The 19,398-nt window shown below is 37.0% G+C and overlaps 1 protein-coding gene across 3 annotated transcripts in view; it reads right to left on the bottom strand.

Moving 5' to 3' along the window:
- Nucleotides 1–323: 323 nt before the first annotated feature.
- Nucleotides 324–19,398, bottom strand: part of STIM2 (stromal interaction molecule 2) — an 81,939-nt gene continuing 62,864 nt past the window's right edge. For 2 of the 3 annotated variants that reach the window (XM_074865952.1, XM_074865954.1), the window contains 9 exons: nt 17,769–17,880; nt 16,983–17,098; nt 15,488–15,665; nt 14,390–14,567; nt 13,614–13,781; nt 13,301–13,401; nt 12,818–13,056; nt 8,984–9,185; nt 324–8,175 (listed from right to left, as the gene is read on the bottom strand). In XM_074865952.1, coding sequence (XP_074722053.1) covers nt 7,695–8,175; nt 8,984–9,185; nt 12,818–13,056; nt 13,301–13,401; nt 13,614–13,781; nt 14,390–14,567; nt 15,488–15,665; nt 16,983–17,098; nt 17,769–17,880 — 1,775 coding nt within the window. In that variant the 3' untranslated portion in view covers nt 324–7,694. Of the gene's footprint in view, nt 8,176–8,561; nt 8,711–8,983; nt 9,186–12,817; nt 13,057–13,300; nt 13,402–13,613; nt 13,782–14,389; nt 14,568–15,487; nt 15,666–16,982; nt 17,099–17,768; nt 17,881–19,398 lie in introns of all 3 variants that reach the window. The other variant, XM_074865953.1, reaches the window with a different exon arrangement.

Genomic DNA, 19,398 nt, shown 5'->3' with positions numbered 1-19,398 from the left:
AAAATAATCAAAATCCCAAGTCTTCAAAATATGAAGCAACTTAAACTCAGAAAGTCTCTTTCCAGCAAAAGAAGTAAGACTCAGGATTTCCATTCCCAACTGTAGCACCCTAGCTGCCAAATAAAACTGTCTCCACCTTTCCCTTCCCAGTAATATTGCTGTCAAGCTTTAATAATAGCATGAAGCAAAGAAATACTGGCTAGAATCCTATGCAGAACAAAGAAAAATTATCCAAAGTTTAAATAAATAAATCAATCAAAGTTTATATACTCTGGAAACAGTCTAAGATGAATTAACATTACATAACATTGTCACTAACACAGTTTCACTTTTCAAAATGGAAGTCAGATTTATTCAACATTAAGTGTAACAACACATCAAAAATCAATATCCACTTATAAAATAAAGCAAAGTAACATGAATAAACACAGGAAAATACTGTCTGAGACTCTCCAAGCAGGACATTTCTCGTAAGACTCACAGGAAAAAAAAAATGATATTTGTTAATATGCAAACAGACTCAATTCCCAAAAACTCGGTTTTTTTTCCAGTTGTAAAGCAATATATAGCTAATGGGAGGTAAAGTAGAAAGGGGAATGAAATGCATCATGCTGTACAACATCAAAGAAATATTCCAACTGCATTTGTGTACAGCATTAACATGCAGTAGATGAGGTTAAAAGCAAGTACAGTGTGTATATAGTAGAGAGACAGAAACTAGTCAGTCTGAGGGCTTTGCTTCTTATTTTAGTTCAACTAATGAAAACAAAGAGAAGCTAAGAGCAAACAGAGGAAGAGCAGAATCTGCATGGAGAACAACATCTCTTCCCAGAACAGTAAAGCATCTTAAGTAAAGTTTAAGTTGTGCACATATTTACTTGTCTTGGTCCTCTTCTTGCTATGTCATTGAAACATACCTAGATCCAATGACGGGCTTTATGCAAATATCTACATTTTTATAAAGCTGTAATTAAACAAAACAATACAAGTCATTCAAATTCTGCTAATCTTTTAAGTCAGGCATTAATATGCTGAACACTCACTACAACTCAATGTTATTTAAATTAAAAATAAAACCAGGGCAAGACATCTCCCAAATAACCTGACTGAAATGTAGGGTATTTTAATTATTTTTGTTGCTTGGAGGAGAGCAGTGTGAAAATACACATGCTACCCATTTCATTTCATTAAGAACTATTTAAACAATTCTTTCAGACAAAAAGCTGGGATCTTTGTTGGTTCTAGTCAGTTCACAGCTGGCAGATTTCTCTTGCCAGTCTTTTTTTTTTTTTTTTTTTAACCAGGAATTTTTTTAAACAAACCCCCAAGATCTCCTATAGCTTTTGTCAGCTATTGAAAAGCAAGCAAGCATAGCGCACATGCAAGTTATTAGAATTAGATAGCCAAATATAATTAGCTACAAAGTTCCAAGCAGTAAGTACATCTACATTCCCCTGGGGAGACTCGGTCTTATTGGGAGATGGATTTGAAAGCTGATAACGAACACAAGTTACCTGGTTCACTTCAGAAGTTCTCTGCCTTCTACCTGAAGACTTCCAGGAACACACTTTACCACCTAACAAGCCAATAAACTAGTACAAATATTCAAGATTTTAATTCTGTTCAGTAAGAATGGACTGATGGCTGACAATTGAAGACTGACTTTTGTAGGGCTGGACATCCTGACCCTAATTTTAAATGAATTCTAGTTTGAAAATAATCGTGAAGCATCAAGATACAAATAAAAAGCAAAGGGGAATTTAAGAAGGATAATTTTACCACTTGTACGCAAATTGCACCAGTCAATGCTGTACTTAGTTCAACTGAGGTACAGCAGTGTTTTTACAACAACATCCAACCATAATCTAGCCTTTAAAAGCAACTACCTGCCACTTATCTATTAGTAATTCTCAGCTGAAAAAAAAAGTCTGAATTCTAAACATGAACATGAATCAACTATCAGTACCCGTTTATTATTTTAACAGTAGAGGGATCACAAAGAACTGAGTGTAATTAAAGGAATGTAAAGGAGAAAGTCTTAATTCAGATGTCATTAGCACATACTAAAACGAAACTGACTTTAAGACATGCTACTGAAATCACTATCTGAAACTGCTCATAGGTCTGGCAACCACATAAGTTAGTGCTGTAACTACCAAATTTAATGCTGGGTCAGAAATGGGACAGAAATATCAAGGTAATGCCCTGCAGAGTATGTCTAAAGAAGAAAGGTTTTTTTCTGGGATAAAGAGTTACTGATCTGAAAGCTTTGAGACTGAATGTACCTCTGGTCTCCAGCAATATAAGTCATGAACATCCCTTAGTCTTCTGACTTCAGGGCAGATGAAATACCACTTAACTGTTTTTCATTCTCTGCAACGAGCAAGAGGATTTTCTTTTTACCCTGCTCAAATGTGCTTTCATTAACATCTAAACAGAAACCGACCTTCCCACTTTCATTTCAGTGAAGCATTAAATACACAGAACACACACGCAATTTGGTAAACCTGAGATTCAAAGTTGTAGGGAAAAAAAAAAGAAAATAAATCCATTTTATTTCTGAAAGACTGAAGTGGATTGATAAGTACTGCCATCTTGCATAAGTAATGTCAGATGCAAGAGCATCTGGGAATAACAGTTTAAAGGTTAATATTGTTACAATTTATATTAATTAGTGCATTCTGTTTATGCAAAAGAGGACTAAGTGGAGTTTCAGATCAGCACCATCTCTGCAGGGCTGGAAGAGAAATTCAGCTGTTGAAAATGTGTATGACACTGTTGAACTGCTACTGAAGCCTCAAAGAATGGTTACCTAAACATTTACATGCTGTCAGACAGTCAAACTCTACTTGCAAAAGCCTTTTTTGGTTATTGGTTATACCAACATCTGTGTTTAAGTCACTAGTAGAAAAGTTTACCAGCACACAGAATCAGTCTTAGTAGGCTTAACCATTATTCAACAAAGATGCAACATCCAGGATTAAAATGCCTACAGCAAGTCAGAGCAAGCAGTGTTTCAAACATGAGATAGTAATGCATCACCTTAGTCAGTGCAACTGGAACAGATTAGGAAACTGTTTTCACCCTACTTAACATATTGTACAAGGAGATAAGCAAATGGTAAAGAGGTCCAAGAACCAGTAATTCCTCTATTTGGCTTCAAAAAAAAATTTTTTTTTTTTTTTTTAAATTAAGCATTCAGTCTATTTACATTCTTCTCCCCTGCTTGTAAGTAAATGAAAAATAAATGCTTCTTTGCATACATTATAAAATTAAGGTAGTAATCCCTCTCCAGCAGTGTATCTTGGAAATGGAATGAAACTATCCTGAAGCTCTAAAAGTTGGTGGTATGAGAAATACTAATTAAAGCTAATCTCTCCCCTGTGCATGCTGTTTTCCCATAGATTGGGAAGCAAAAGGGCAAAATCTTGAAAGCTTCAATTTCTAATTAATTTTATCTTTCTAGGCTTTCAATCAGTCGTAAGTTAATGTCTAACTCAAGCTGGCATCCATAAATATCATAAGAAAAATGAAGTCAAGTATCCTTGGCTTCACTATCTTCAAGGCTTCCAAATGAGGAACTGTATTCTTATTACAACATTATTACCTTGACTGTGATGGAGAATCTTCCCTCTTTCATCAAACTGCCCATCAGAAAGTATAATCTGCTACCTGGGTATCAGTGGAGTGTAATTAAAGGAAAGGAGTGGGGAAAGAAAAGGTGACATATGCCTGGAACTGCCAATGAGCAATTTTAAATTGCAACACTGAGCAGGGAAAAAGAATCAACTTTTTAATCTCAAAGTCCACTGTAAGATGGTCAAAAGCATTCCCCATGGCAACCAGAAATGCCTTTCCTAAAATTTTTACGCTATTAGGAAAGAAGTGTCACACAGCTTTAGTAAGTATTGTGGAAAGGTTTGGGTTTGCTCAGTTTTGGAAGAATTGGGGGTTTTTTTCTTCTTCTTTATTACAGAACCACACACTTGACACTTCTTCCTTTTACAGGTGAAAGACTTAAATGGTAAACTCTTCAGGGAGAAGCCTTCTAGGCAGCTTCCACAAAGGGGCTGCTGTCCTGACAAAATACTCTAACAAAATATTTAAAAAAGCAAAGATCCTCATCATCTGAACAATACTGGGGAACTTAAAATAGAACATGGATTTTAGCTATAAAAGCTTAAAAATACCCCCACTACTCTGATCACAACCATTCTGAGTTTAGAGCTTAGGAGGTCCTCAGCCACTTAAGGATGATGACACTAGATAATTGTCTCAAATGACTGACATGTCTTACAGAAATCCTAGTGGTTGGAATGCTGGCTGGACTCACCGACAACCAGTTCAAGTTACACTGTTAAGCAAACGGAGGAAAAATAGAGGACCTTTAAAAGGACATCATCTCACTTCTGAGATGTTGACATATGCCAAGTACTTCAACGTTAAGACTGGATTTGATGTTTGCCAGTGAGGATCTACCCTAGATCTCAACATCCCTTCACAAAAGGATGCTAACAGTTTGATGACGAGCATTTCTACAGTAGCCATAGTAGGAGCAAGCTAAGTTACTTAAATTGTGAAGTTTAGGTGGCAAGATGTGTAAGGAGTCTATTAAAATAATTTTAAAAACCCCAATTCTATGAACTTAAAATTAGTTTTTGCTCCAATACATAATACTCACCACTTCTGACCATATTAACTTAAGCTTTTAGTTCTACAACATTTATTAAGTAGCAGCTATAAAGTTACAGGACAGCTGGTGATAAGCTGAGTGTTGAGAGCAGTCTGTGCTCCAAAGGTTTGCCATTTTGAAGCCAAAATCTATCACTACGATAATTTCATCTGATCTGCTCATATAATGTCCTATTTTTTTCCAGAAAACAGTTAAATTGTGTATTTTTAAAAGATACTTAACAAAATCACAGACAATGAAGACTCCAACACCACCTCTATTTCAATTTTTAGTTATACTTACTACAGAAAACTGAGTTTGTCTGGTTTGGCTTCTCAATATTTGAGCTTGGCTAACTTTGATGTCAGGATTAAGAAGTGCTGTCCTCCCACTCCTCAGTACGAGATATTTTTTTCCACGTCAATATTTACTCTCCAGTATCAAAACACTGCTTCATCCTCTTTGGTAATGAGAGACAGGGTTCCTCAAACCTCACACTGCAAGATCTACTGTCCAGCCTCAGATCTTACTTTAAATTCAACTATTGCTAAAGCATTCTCAAGTGCAGACATGAAAATTGAACATTTTTCTGGTAGTAGTCTTCTCTATGCTGTTTGGGAGGCAAAATTAGTTCCCTACTTTTATGTGGTTTTTTCCCTTTGTACATGTTCAAGTACTTCATCAGTCTTCTAACTACAAGGTTCGGCATTGAGGTGGTTCTCCAGCACAAGTCTTTCTGCATCGCTGCCTTTTTTTTTTCCTACCATGTACAGAGTGTATAAATTTTGTTCGAAGAGACCACTGTTACCTTGTGATTATGTTACCTTGTGTTACCTTTTGCAGCTATAGCTGCTCAATCTGATGATTCAGAGAATAATGGAACAATATCATGTTCTCGTTATTTTCTATTCCACCAATTTTTCTCTTCTACAAACTTTACCAAACAGTTGATTCCTCCTATGCTCTTCTGTATAGATGACAAACAATTGCTCTTTGTTAGACATTAAAATCCTGGATCCCTTCTGTTCTCTTACAGAATTAATCAATGTACCAGGACTTTTAAGGTACTTGCACATGCAAGGTCTCCATCCCATTTTATAACCCTCGTCCTCTAACCATTTCACTAGCCACAGTAAATGCTTCTGTTAACATCACCACTGCTTCTTGAGGACAGAACACACACATTGGTTATGTACAGTGGAACCTAAATAGAAAATGCTAGAAAAACACATGTATCACTTGATTTCAGTTAGCTACAGGTTTTGAAGGCTCCTTACTAGAAAAAAAATTTAGGCAGTCAGTGAATTAATTCTTTCATACAGTACGGCATGTACATATTGGCAAGAAGTGAGCCTCTAATCACAGGTCCCTGGCAGCAGCACCTGTTACTGAGGCAACTAGAATACCCCTATGGAAGAGCTGAAACTATTTAGTCATCACTGGGTAAACTGCTTGTGTTCACTAGAGCAAGAAGTATTTCTTTGGAATGTACCTCAAAAGAAATTCCTGCTCAGTATTAATATTTTCGAACAAACTGAATACAAGGCACTGTTGCTCAAGCAGTACATTTGTTGTCTCCAACTGTTAAAAAAAAAAAAAAAAAAAAAATGTTTTTGAACAACTAGCTACTGTTGCCCTAAGAAGGCTTCCTTGTTACCTCATAGTAATTTCATCTCTCCCTATAAAAGCTTAACATAAAAACTGCTTTTATATCAAGTTGTTGAGTCTCACCATTATATTTATCTTTATATCTAAAATTATGAATTAGTATAACAGTATGCATTATAAAATTATACCATTTACTTCAGACATGTCTGAACAGCTAAATCTTCAAACTATACAAAAATAAAGTGTATGAAATCTTACAAAAGGAGGACATTAAGACATTAATAGCTAATCCAAAAAAATAGAATAATAACTTATACACAGCATTAAGCATAAGCAAGGTAGCCTACAACAGTTTTCAATTAACAGGACCTCTGAAACATGTCTGAAACAAGCATCAGCTAAAATTGGAACATTCCCAAGCACAATAATGTTTCCAATTTATTATCTTTACCACAGTACAAACTTTCAGAAACCAAATGTCCATTGTCAATCAATCTGTAAACAAAAGCTACAATCCCCCCTCCTTATTGTAAGAGGGTGAATATTTTCAGTCCTCAGTCAAGTTTCATATCCATCACTTGCATAAGGAATCAAGAGCCTCTTCTCTTGTTAAATTACGCTTTTTTTTTTTTTTGTCATACAGCCTGCAGTGAAGTAAAATCACAGTGAAAGTCCTGGGAAAAACATGATCTTTACAGCAGGACTTGAACCATTCTAATAATAAATGCATCTAACAAAGCTTCCCATAATAAAAGCATGGCATTTCCATTTCCAGAAATCAAGTCAATTAGAAATCCTAAGTTCTACTTAAAAACCCCAAAAGATCTAAAAGTGAAAAGATTCATCTTCTCAGTCAAATACAAGTCTTTCAGTTTCACTTGCAGAGAGACTTCTCCAGTCTGTAAAACAGTAGTGCAATTCAATTAGTTCTACTTCTTTTATTTTTCTTAAAGTCCAGTAGATAAATGTCCTAGCTCTATGGAAAGATAGGAAGATGCTCCGGTAAACAAGAAACTTTGGCAAGCCCAGAAAGGCTTACTAGTCCATTAAAGCTTAGAAGTCCAGAGTGGCTTAAAAATGGTTTATGAATAAACTAAAAAAACAAACAAACAAAAAAAAAACCACCAAAAAAAACAAAAACAAAAAAAACCCCAACAAAATTAAAAACAAAAACCACTAAAAAAGACCAAAAAAAAGAAATAAATAGGCAGAAATGAATGTAAACTGTCTGAACTTTTTAATGATTTCTCATTGACAGCTGGCACGACCTTTGACAGTACAGTCAGTTAAATATAGTTGACCTACAGAGCATTCCATTAGGGCATCCAGTCTGGAATGCTCAAATGGAATTACATTCCTAAAGATTTAAAAAATAGAGTTCTTATAACATTACTATAGGTTTCTTCTGCCCACCTCACTTACACTTCTTCTTAAAGAAGCTTTTTATTTTCGATGGCTTTTTGTTTTTTTCACCATTTTGGTACAGGTCCTGTGGGATGCTACTTATCCTAGGGACAGAAGCAGCTTCATGGCTGGGTTTACTATCACTGCTGGCTGAAGAACACGAGGTGTGCCGAGGCTTTGGGACTGGGATCCCAGTTGAAAGCTGGTTCATGCTGCAGGACTTCTCCAGGATTCCATTATAAACTTTGCTTGCAGGACTGAAGATCATACTTTTAGTTTCTGCCATGCCTACACAGTCAGGAGAGCCCCTAGAAATATCTGCAGTTAGAGAAGAGGAGTCTCCTGTAGATGATTCCTCCAGTGAGAATTCTTCCGGGGATACTTTCTGAGGAGAAACTGTCTGGTACATCTCAAGGCTTGCTGGAGGAGACTGCTTCCTTCCAGTGGATGAATTTAAGGAGTCACATTCTGAACCTGTTTCCTGTACTTCCCTGAGTCAGAGCAAAGAGAGGAGAAAACATAATGAAACTACTATTTCCTTCATGCAGTTAAAAAGGAAATTAATTTAGAATCAATAACATTAGTCTAAAAGCACCACCCACACTTTTTCTTAGTATTTAATTAACAAAAAGCTTTAAGTTAAACATTTTCAGTTACAACTTACATTACATCATTTTATTATCTAAACTTAAGATAATCAATTTGTGTGATCTTGTTTTTGTGGGCAGCAGCATCTGCCCAGAATCAATCATTTGTATCTCACTTCACAGAACAAAAAATATCTTTCTGGCATGGGAAGTCAGGAAAGTTATGAAATGAAAGAAGGAGATTTAAGCCTATCGTATACAAAAAGTTTCTTCAGGACAAGTGTCCCTACCTTTCAACAAGCTCATTTGCTCCTTCCAAAAGGAATTTAACCTTTTCCTATGAGGCCATGTAACAAGAGTAGGTACACGCTCAACATGCTGTAAGAATTGTGTTACCATCCATCTTCTCTTCGCCCAGTAGCTGACATTGCTTTTGATCCTAGTTTCAGATGTAAAAGCCAGTAACATATTGTAATGGAGAATCAGGGTTAGTTCAGTGCACCCTGGATTGTAACATTACTTAACTGTATATGACATGTTAGCTATTTACATACACATACCAGACAAGAACTCTCTCTGTTTACGTGGACTATATTAATTTATATTATCCTATAAATTACTTTAACTTTGGCTTGGCTCAACGTCTAATTCTAAACTGTTAATCTCAAATAATCCTATCAGAGTTCCAAGTGCCGTTCGCTAATCTCCATACCATTGTTTATCAGCAGAGAAGTAAATGGCTTCCTCCTCCTCTTCAGTTCGATAAAGAGCTGGGCAGCTCGACACAGAAAGGATGTCAGGGTCAGGGGAGTGCAAAGCGTGCTGAGACTGTGGAGATGATGGCACAACATTGCGTCTTGATCGACACAAGCTACTGCTTCTTGCCAGTGTGCTGGGAGGTTTTACAATGGACCCTGAAGCAAAGAAAAAGCAAACCAAAACCCTTCAAGTGACATTGATGTTATCAATATCTACTCTTAAGACTAAAGAGCAGGAATCTGCTTCAGCCACAGTGATTCTTAAACCACTTTGACATTACTCGACTGTTTAAGGGGAAGAAAGACTGGCATCACCTTATACATCCTACAGTTAAATGAAGCAGCTAACCAAGATGCAACTGCAGCAGTTTTGTGCCTGCCAAATATTATTCTGACTATGCACACCAAAGTTCTGGCTCACTATGCTCTCTTGAGAACAAAGAGAAAGATTCTGCTGAAACTCCCAACCCTTCATACACTAAAAATAGCAGTACTGAAATTAGTATGTTACACAATATCCTGTATTTCACTTGTGTGACAATTTGGAGCTTAAAAGAATATGGAAAAGTTTTACAATGTAGGTATACCTCAAACAGCCAACGGAAACACACTGCATTAGTTGAAAGTTACAACAGACATGGAAGACCAGTTCCATTTATACGACATGATAGAAAACATGTAATTCAACCTGATCGTAAGCTCAAGAATTTCATATTTGATAACACTTTCTTTTGCCAGGCTAACTATGAATTTCCAGGAAAAAAAAAAAGTAAGAATGGGTGGAGATAGCAACACAAGACTTGACCAGGAATGTTTCTAACAGGAAGTGACAAACTAAAATGTTCCTAATCCAGTTCCTCCTTCAAAAGATGATTAGGCAGCTATAATTCTACAGAAATAAATCTATAGGCCTGTTTTCAGACCACCTGTTATGAGCCTCAGGATTTCTCATATGTCTCCTCAAATTGTCCTACTGGATGCATCACTGTTTAGGTAAGACAGACCATACACTTAGTGATGTTCAAAACATCTACAAACGCAACACACTAACAAAAAAATCAATTGTTTTTATAGATAAGGATGTCTAGCCTGACAAAATGCATTTTATTTTTTGAGATGCCAGTTTAGCATCAGGTAAATCAGAGTTTCCCTTCCTGGAACCTCAGAGAAGGTTGAGTTGTCGTTCTGCTTTTAGTGCAGGAAATCACAACTTTCACAAAACAGCAAGTAGCTGCACCTTCACCAACACTTAGACTTTGTTTCCTGCTGGGCTGAGCAGAAAAGAAAGGTTTACAAGCCCCAACATGACAGTTGTCATGTAACTCAAACTTTTGATTTTACTTTTCATGTACTCCCTGCTGACCTGAAAAGCAGTTGTTGGCATCTCAAAAACAGTCTTGTGTCATTACAAAAACATTCCTAAAAAAGCAGATGTGACCTGAGATAAGAGAATAAGAATCCCTTTAGGAAATCTGTACTATGTGTCCAGGTAAATCAGATGACATCCTACTCGCTGGTGTAAAAAAGAACAAGATTGCACCATCAGTGAATTTTGAGAGAAGTTACAAGTTTCTTGTAAGTGCATACACACAGGATTATGAAGGATTCAGCTATGACAATTTAACACCTGGATTTTTCTAGCACAAATAAAACTCACTAAATCAAGGAATCAGCTGAATCCTACTCAGTCAATGTAAAAGTAGAAGTTTCACTATCACCCTCCTGTAATGACTTTGTTTCAATCTCTTACATCTATTTCTTTATCCTCTTCTGTTCTTCAGCTGAGGATTAATTAAACAGATCTATTACTTCACATCATTTCAGCCTACCATCCCAATTGCTGTGGTACAAAGAAGCCTGTCTGGCAGGCTTCAAATTTTGTCAGTCTTAAGAGATCAAAGGATGCTGGGGCAAGGTAACAGCCCAGATAGTTCCGTTTAGGTCCAGAGAATGAAACAGTCTTGCTCATAACTGACCTGTCTGCATACTGCATTTTGCCTGAAGCCTTGTAAGTGAGACAAGCCATTTTGCTTCTGTCCTTCCTTGTAAGCATTTGTCATTTTTGTCTAAAGGATGGGAGTAATTTAGCAGTTACCAAACTAACCTACAGTAATTTGACTCCTGAACTGGTTTCAACAACATGTATTTAGCATATTTTCCCTCCCCTTCCTACTCCCAAGTGTTTCCAGGGGTTTTTTTACTGAGTAGAAAATTTTAAAGCTAGTAAATTAATGAGAAGCTACTTCCTTCACGCAATCACTTTAATGAAGTCAGCCTCTCATGCCTTACCAAAATTCAGAAAAACAGGTTTAAAGTTTTTGTAATGTTACTAAGATTCAGATAACTTTCACCACTGACTGAGACAACATCCATTAGCTAAATACTTCCAAATGAACTGAACTTTTAACAAAAAAATTAGACCATAATTCCAAAAGCACACAGTACATTTTCAACTAAGCATGTTCTTACTAACTGTACAGTCCTTCTCTAATCGTAGTTCCTCTGAGCCAACTGCACTCTGGCTTCACTTCTATGCAAGACCTGAATAAGAAGAGTGACTAAAAAAAAAATCCCAAGTCTGAAGTTCTCCATACACATCTAAGTGTTTTGTCATTATAGACCATCTGGATAGTCATGATAATAAATGAAGCTCTGCATTTTGAAATCAGACTACAGGTTTCTCCATACAGACTTGGAAGTTTAACTGTAGTCATCCATATTTTACTAGGCCATCCAAGAAATTTGTTGCTAAGGTTTAAATCAAAGCCTTCACAGTGAAGACAACTAGAGAGACAATATTCTTTAAAAGTGATCAGAACTTGCAGTAAGTAGTGTCACAAGGGGTTTAATGAACTTTTGAATTGGCCTGTAGAAAAAAAGGTTGGTACATTCAGAAGAAAATCACGTTCCCAAGGCACACTAAATGAAGCCAGCAAACTGGCAATCATTCTCCTTATGTTGTTTGAAAATAGAGTTCTAATTTCTTTTGAAAATCCCAGACTGGAAGAAGAAAGTACACATATGACAGTTTTCTTCCCTACTCATTCCTCAGCTTCATACTGATTGTTTGAATAGCTACATGGGAGCTCCTCTTTTTGATTAGCCTCTAGAGTCCAGTTAATTACAACTTCCATGAAACAGGCTCTTGTATTGACGCAATGACTCAAGATATGAGGGTGGTCCAAATCCCCAGTGTATATCTTCTGATCACAGTTTAACTAAAGCTGGATTTCCCTCCCTCTAGCACTTGGCCTCTCTGCCTTGCACTCAAACCCACTGTATTCAAACACAAACATTCAGCCTGAAAGCTTTCCTTGGACAACAGGATTTTGTTCCAGACACTAAAGAATGTTTGAAAAGCGATGCAGTATGTAATCTCTCAAAGGGTGTGATCTTCCTAGGAGCTCAAGGGACCCTGGACTAAATGCATCCCTTCCATCTGAAAGAATAAATGTGCTAACAGAAATTCAGTATCACTCATTATAAATTTTGGTTTGAGGTAGCAATCCAAGCGTGACAAGCAGATTTTCAAAACCTTAGCTGGATTTGCCTCCCACTCACCCACTGAAATGGAGTAAAGGCTTTTTTCTTCATGTTATCTTTATTGCAAAACCCAGTTTTCAGTTTATGCAAGTCCCAAAAGATGCATCTGAAATGCTAGGTAGAATTTTGGTCCTTTTGACTTTTATCCAATCCTGTTTGATTTCAGCACTCTTTTCCCATATGACTTTAAAAATCCCATGCCTCCACAACTTTTCCCCTTTTTTTCTACTGAGTTCACCACTTACCATGAAACTGTGAAACTATTGGAGGAGTATCTTCATCTAAGTCATCAACTCCCCCTGCAATTGGGTAAGGAGGAATGGAAACTCGAGGCATAACTACCCAGCTGTGATCAGAGTAGAGAGAGGAGGTCAAGCTTGGTAGCCCAGAATTGTGTGCTATTTGAAAACCACAGATCTTCTCAATCTGTTGCCATCGATAAAGACGCTCTCGCAAACATGTCGTCAACTCAGAGAGTGCTTTCCTGAAGAAAAGCACACATTAAAATTACATACACTGTTCTTAATGATAAAGCAAAGCCACACAAGTGCAGTTATTTCAGCATACCAGAAGGTCCATTAGGACTGTCCAAATATTCACACTTTGATATATTTTAAATTGCTTTACTTAAAAGTGCAAAAACACTAACACACTAAATTTTGTAGCTCAAAAAATTCCATTGTTCCAGGAATAGTTGCAAAAGAATATGAATCCTGGTAATCTCTTACTTGGCTTCAAGAATTTTATGGTCCACTTCATCCAGGGAGGAGCTGTGTGCAACATGTAATGTTCCAAATACAGTGCTTCTCTTCTTTTTTATCTTTTCTGCCTAAAAAGCAAGATAAAATGAAATGCATAAAACTAGGAGTTATATACATAACACGGATGACAAAACATTAGCAATATTGACAGGTAGCAAACAACAATTTAGAGAAGAAAAAAATATCCAAATTCTTATCTGAGCAATTTGTGTTTACTATTTCATATATCTAGCAACAGATCAGGAAAGTCTTTAAGTAGCTGTAGAGTATGATTTAGTACCTCATCTTTGGCAATTGCTAATTGCATTTCTGCATGCTGTCTTTTGATATTGTAATATTGTACTTCAACTTCATGTGTTAACTGAAGCCACTTCTGCAAAGCTTCAGGAACAGACCAATTACTTCTCAACTCAAATTCCTTCTCAGCCTTTTTTAAAGCCATGCGAACCTAGCAATCAAGAAGAAATAAAAGTGTCACCAAGAGTATCATTAAAACTGACAGCAGAAGAAAGTGAAATATAAGCACCTTTATACCTCACAGCAACATTACTAAGGCTTTACAAAGCTTTGGTGCGTGCCAACTGTCAGGAAGGCAGATCTGGCATTTCTGAAATATAGCATATGAATTTCCATACACTATATTATACTCAGATAATTTTCTTCCTGTGATATACAGTCCCAACTTGAAGCTTAAATATTTTTGTGAGACAGCATTTTTATTTAGTAAAATAAATCCAATCTACTGCTACTCAGAAGAATGAGACAAAGCTACTATCTCTCATCTGATAACAAGATCGGAAAAAAGCTTTTGTATATATTTTGTTCCATGAATCCAACAACATTATGATAAGCTAATATACAAAGTGTATGTCTTTTTATAGTTTCAGGATTATTTTACTAGCTAATGGCATGATTGACAGACAATCATTAAGTGCTCTTAGAATTTTCCATTCAAATCTAGTATTAGAGAAATGCTGCTTTAAACACTCCTAAGGATCTAATAAAACTAAAACCAATTTAAAGTCAACACTAAAATTATAACCAGTTTGCAGGTACCTGTACTAGCTCTTCCTCTGCATATTTGAGCCTGCTGAGCTCACATTCAGCTCCCTCCCTCAACTCCCTTAGGCGATGAGCTTCCCGTTTTGCATCATTGATCTCATCCATCATTTTGCGCTCCAGATTTTGCTTTTCCACAGCAACATTTCTATTCTCTTCTTGTGCCTTCTCAAGCCTTCACAATTGAACAAAAATATGAGATAATACACAGCATATTTCTTAAAAGTTGCAGTCCTCAGGAAAAGAAAATGTGTCCAGCAACAGAGCAAGAGACAATGGACACAAACCAAAACACAAGAGGTTCTGTCTGAACATCAGGAAACACTTTTTCACTGTGAGGGTGACTGAGTATTGGCACAGGTTGCCCTGGGAGACTCTCTCCATCCTTGGACATATTCAGAAGCTGCCTGGGCATGGTCCTGGACAAACTGTTCTAGAGGATCCTGCTTGAGCAGGTGGGGCTGGACAAGATGACCTCCAGAAGTCCCTTCCAACCTCAAACATTCTGTGATAATAAAGACTGTGCAAGCTTCATGAATCAGTAGCAATTACACCACACAATGTGATGTCCACGTCAGACAAAATATGCAAACTTTTAGGTGAACCTTCATTAAAAGTGTATGTAATGAGATCAAAATACAAGGTTTTATAGACAACTGAGTTACAGGTGCACCAGAGAAAACTATCAACTCTCACACTGACAAATAAGCAAGAGCAAGTATAACCACTCCAGGTCCGTTTCAATCTTAAGACCTTAAAAACAGGAGAGATGTTCTCATTTCCATGTAAGTAAGTATTCCAGAGTAAACTGTAACTATATGGAAATAACAGTACATATTTCTAAATCTGTAGGTAGAAAAGACTGAACCTCTATTCTCGTAGTCATTCTCAAGTTCATACTGCCTGCTAAAATATCCAGGAGCAATTTCTACCCAAAAATCCATCGTCACTGAAATTACAATTTCCATGCAAAATGGAAATGAACAAAATCCAAAGGCAGCTTAATGCAAATAATTTATGACTGTAAAGGATCTGTATTTGTATTTAACCTCAAAACAAAAGGACAACTAAACATGAAATTTTTAGTTTTTATACCTTTCCTGCAAGTCAAGAAGACTTTGCTCTGCTGTTTGGAGACTTTCCAAGTCCTTCATCATTTTTGTGATATGTTCTCTTGAGGTTCTGTTCTGTGTATATGCAAACCAGCAGCCTCCAAAACCAATAACTATAGAAACTGTTAATATAAAATCCTTCATCCAGTTGTGAGGAGGACCTGTGCAGAGAATAACATGATCATTAACTAGTTTACTGATACAGACAGAAGACTGTGGACTTTCTTTTTCCTCCCCACAGCCTAAAAGGTGACAGAACCCGACGTTAAACAGAATTCCAGCTTATTTATCTCAAACCATCTCCAACAACTACCTTTCAAATGGATTCCAGAGCATTTTCCATACAATATAAGCAACTCTGCTCTAATACCATCTACTTAAGCTATACCGAACATACATTAGCTTGAGGAAAGATTACTAAACTTTTACAGTTCATAGCCTGTCTCTTTATTTAAATGAGTTAAGCAAGAGTTTCCCCAATTATACTTTATCAGGCCAGTAGGAACTTTAGTTATGTTTGACTAAGTTCTCCCCAGTCTGTGTCCCCTGGAATACCCTATGCTGAGTTAAAAATGCCCTAGTACAAAATAAAGTAGATTTTTAAAGGGTAAGTAGCTAATAGCAGTATTTTTTAAGAGCAAAACCTGGATTCTCAAAGTATCATATCCAAGATTCACATACACTTCTTTGGTAGTACAACTTATAGCCACTTGCACAGGTTCTGCTAGTATTAGAGGTATAATACAAACACAAAGTACATTTTTCCCTAAAAAACTCCAGCTCAGATCTGTCAGGCTAACTCAAGATCAGTCAGGCCAGTTCAGATCCAGCCTGACTTTTGTAAAGCCATTCACTACTCTCCAAACTGACCACCAAGCTCTGGAAGGGCCTCCTTAGCTCAGGAATACCTGACATGCACAGTACCACAACAGAATTGTTACTGTGTACAAGCAAGCATGCAGACCACTGGTGATGTGGTAAGGAAATGTCTGCATATGCTAAAATGGGTTAGATGCGAAACTGCCACATTAAATTTAACTACACTGAAACTCGAGTCTACACAAGAGACACTGATGTAGGATTTGCACCACCACCTCCTTTTTTCTTCCCTGGGGAAGGTCATCCTCTCTCATTTCAGCATCCCAGTTTACACTGTCCAAGCTATTTGGTAACATTACATATAAGGGAATTTAAACAGTCAAAAACATTTAGAGGGCGCTTCTTATGACACAAAAGCCAACAATCCATCTGTCAAATGGGACTATACTAAAATTTCTACATAATCTTACACACAGAAGTGAACCTTTGTCCTCATCCCAGCATCTTGAAAACCTTCATTTCACTGTTCTACAATGCATGACAAGCAATCCATCGGTATATCCACAAAATTTCTCCTACCTACAGTATCAAGTGTCACTGAAAATATTCTCTGCTGAATTCTTACAAGAGAGAAGAAAAAAACCCAAAAAGTTACTAACGTGTGAGAGGTCCAAATAAGACAACATCCAAGGCTTTAAGCTGAAGCTTCTGTCTATGACTCCGGTCAATTATTTTCAAGTGAGAGATCATGAAAGCGTGTTCATTTACTGCTATCCTGTTAATAAGACAAAATGTTACCTATTCCACAAGCTATATTCAAAACCAGTCTATGGAAAGAAATACATCAATAGCATTTCCCACAGTTATATAGATTACAGTTATGCAATTAGCGTGAGAGATATAACACAATGACAGAAGTGCTATTAAAAAACATATCATCATGTTGCAAAGGAAGAATCAAATCATTTCCCTATTCTTTTCTTTCTGGAATAATCGTGAAATAAATCCATTTGGCATAGTTAAAGGTAACAGTAGACTTGTGGCACCAACTCTCTGAAATGCAATACTTTGCAATACTCAAATTTAGTAGTTACGCTCAAGAAAAGGAGTTCTGCAGATAGCTTTTGGAGGTATAGCCATACAATAGATTGGAAGTTGTTCAAAAGAAAGTCTGCTACCATACAGAATGATGTGATCATCGATAAAAGGTTCAACAGCAAGAAACAAAACTAAGATAAAAGAAGTGGCAAAAAGCATTTATATTTTGAAATATTTTGGCAGAAAAAAAAAATGCAGCCAGCTCTTCAAAACTGCAAGCATGCTTCTCTCTTCTTGCATTTGACCATATCTTGTCAGACTTTAGGTTCACATAGTTGTTTCCACATACAGACTAAAGCAGCAATCTGGAGGGAATTATCTGAAACTAGCCCAGAAGAAATGCTCACCTGGGAAGTGTTGTTCCATTGACATTGCTGTCTCTAAAATTTTTTTCATATTGGGGCAGTTCAACAAATTCTGACAGCCACTGAAGAGTGTCCTCCTGAGTCCAGTTATGAACTGGAAGAAAAAGTCAGTTGAATTACCTTCAATTTTTTTAAAAATCAATAGCAAGACATAGAAGACAAGCAATAGAAAAGCAGGTTACAGCAAGAGAATTTTGCCAAATATAACTGCAGAAGAATTAGCATTAACATTCACCAAGGTGTTTCTGGCATTTTGCCTTTTTCATTATATGCTTCTCAGAGGAAGCTTAGGCAAACTATAAACAAACAAGCATGGAACAATTAGAAACACATCTTTATTAAAAATTCCACAGAATAATTTAGTGCTTTGCTTTGGTTTAAATCAGGACAGTATCTTATGACTTTTATCTACTTAAACTGGTATCTGCCTCAATCCTTTTGTCCTTGCTACCCTTGCAGAGCTAAACACATATCATCAGGTGAAGTAGCCATTTAAGGCAATGTATCAAGATCTTTCCCAGGATGACGGCTTAAAAACTTGTTTTCACAAGAATCTTCATAGAGGCTCATGCCTACTAACCACAAAATGGAAATAGAGAAGAGAGGAAGAGAGGAGATTGAAAGAAAATACTGAAAGACAGAAAAAATTTAACAGGAAAACAATTAAATCTCTCTCAAATATGTCCAAAACAGCTATATTGCATGCAATAGTATTTCCACTAAGCAAAATTATTTAAATAGCTAGACAATAATTAACAATTTTCCTGTATAACAACAACAGTCTACATAACCTTTCATAGCTACAGATGCTCTAAGACAATAAGCAAACACTCAAAGTACTCAATGACTTCTTTTTTCCTCAGTCTTCATCAGCAAGTGCTCCCACCACACCACCTAAGACGCAGGAAGTAAAGGTGGGGACTGGGAGAATGAAGAACTACCCACTGCAGAAGATCAGGTTCAAAACCGTCTAAGGAATCTGAAGGTGAACAAGTCCTTGGGACCTGATGAGATACATCCATGGGTCCTCAGAAAACTGGCAGATGAAGTGGCTTAACCACTATCCATCATACTTGAGAAGTCATGGCAGGCCAGTGAAGTTCCCACTGACTGGAAAAGGGGAAACACAACCCCCATTTTTAAAAATGAAAGAGACGATGACCCAGGGAACGCCTGGCAAGGTCATTGAGTGAATCCTCCTGGAAACTATGCTAGGGCACATTGAAAATAGGAGGTGATTTCTGACAGCCAAAATGGCTTCACGAAGGGCAAATCACGTCTAACAGATTTGGTGGCCTTCTACAACAGGGTTACAGCACGGGTAGATAAGGGAAGAGCAACTGACGTCATCTACCTGGACTTATACAAAGCATCTGATAACGTCCCGCATGACATCCTTGTCTCCAAATTGGACAGACGGACCACTCAGTGGATAAGGAATTGGCTGGATGGTCACACTCAAAAGAGTTGTGGTCAACAGCTCAATGTCCAAGTGGAGAGCAGTGACGAGTGGTGTTCCTCAGGGGTTGGTATTGGGACTGACACTGTTTAACATCTTTGTTGGTGACATGGACAGTGGGATTGAACACACCCTCAGCAAGTTTGCTGACGG

Source organism: Strix uralensis, chromosome 4 (genome assembly GCF_047716275.1).
Source record: "Strix uralensis isolate ZFMK-TIS-50842 chromosome 4, bStrUra1, whole genome shotgun sequence".
NCBI lineage: Eukaryota > Metazoa > Chordata > Aves > Strigiformes > Strigidae > Strix > Strix uralensis.
Note: the sequence above shows the minus strand (reverse complement) of the source record. Positions and strands in the feature narration are given on the sequence as shown.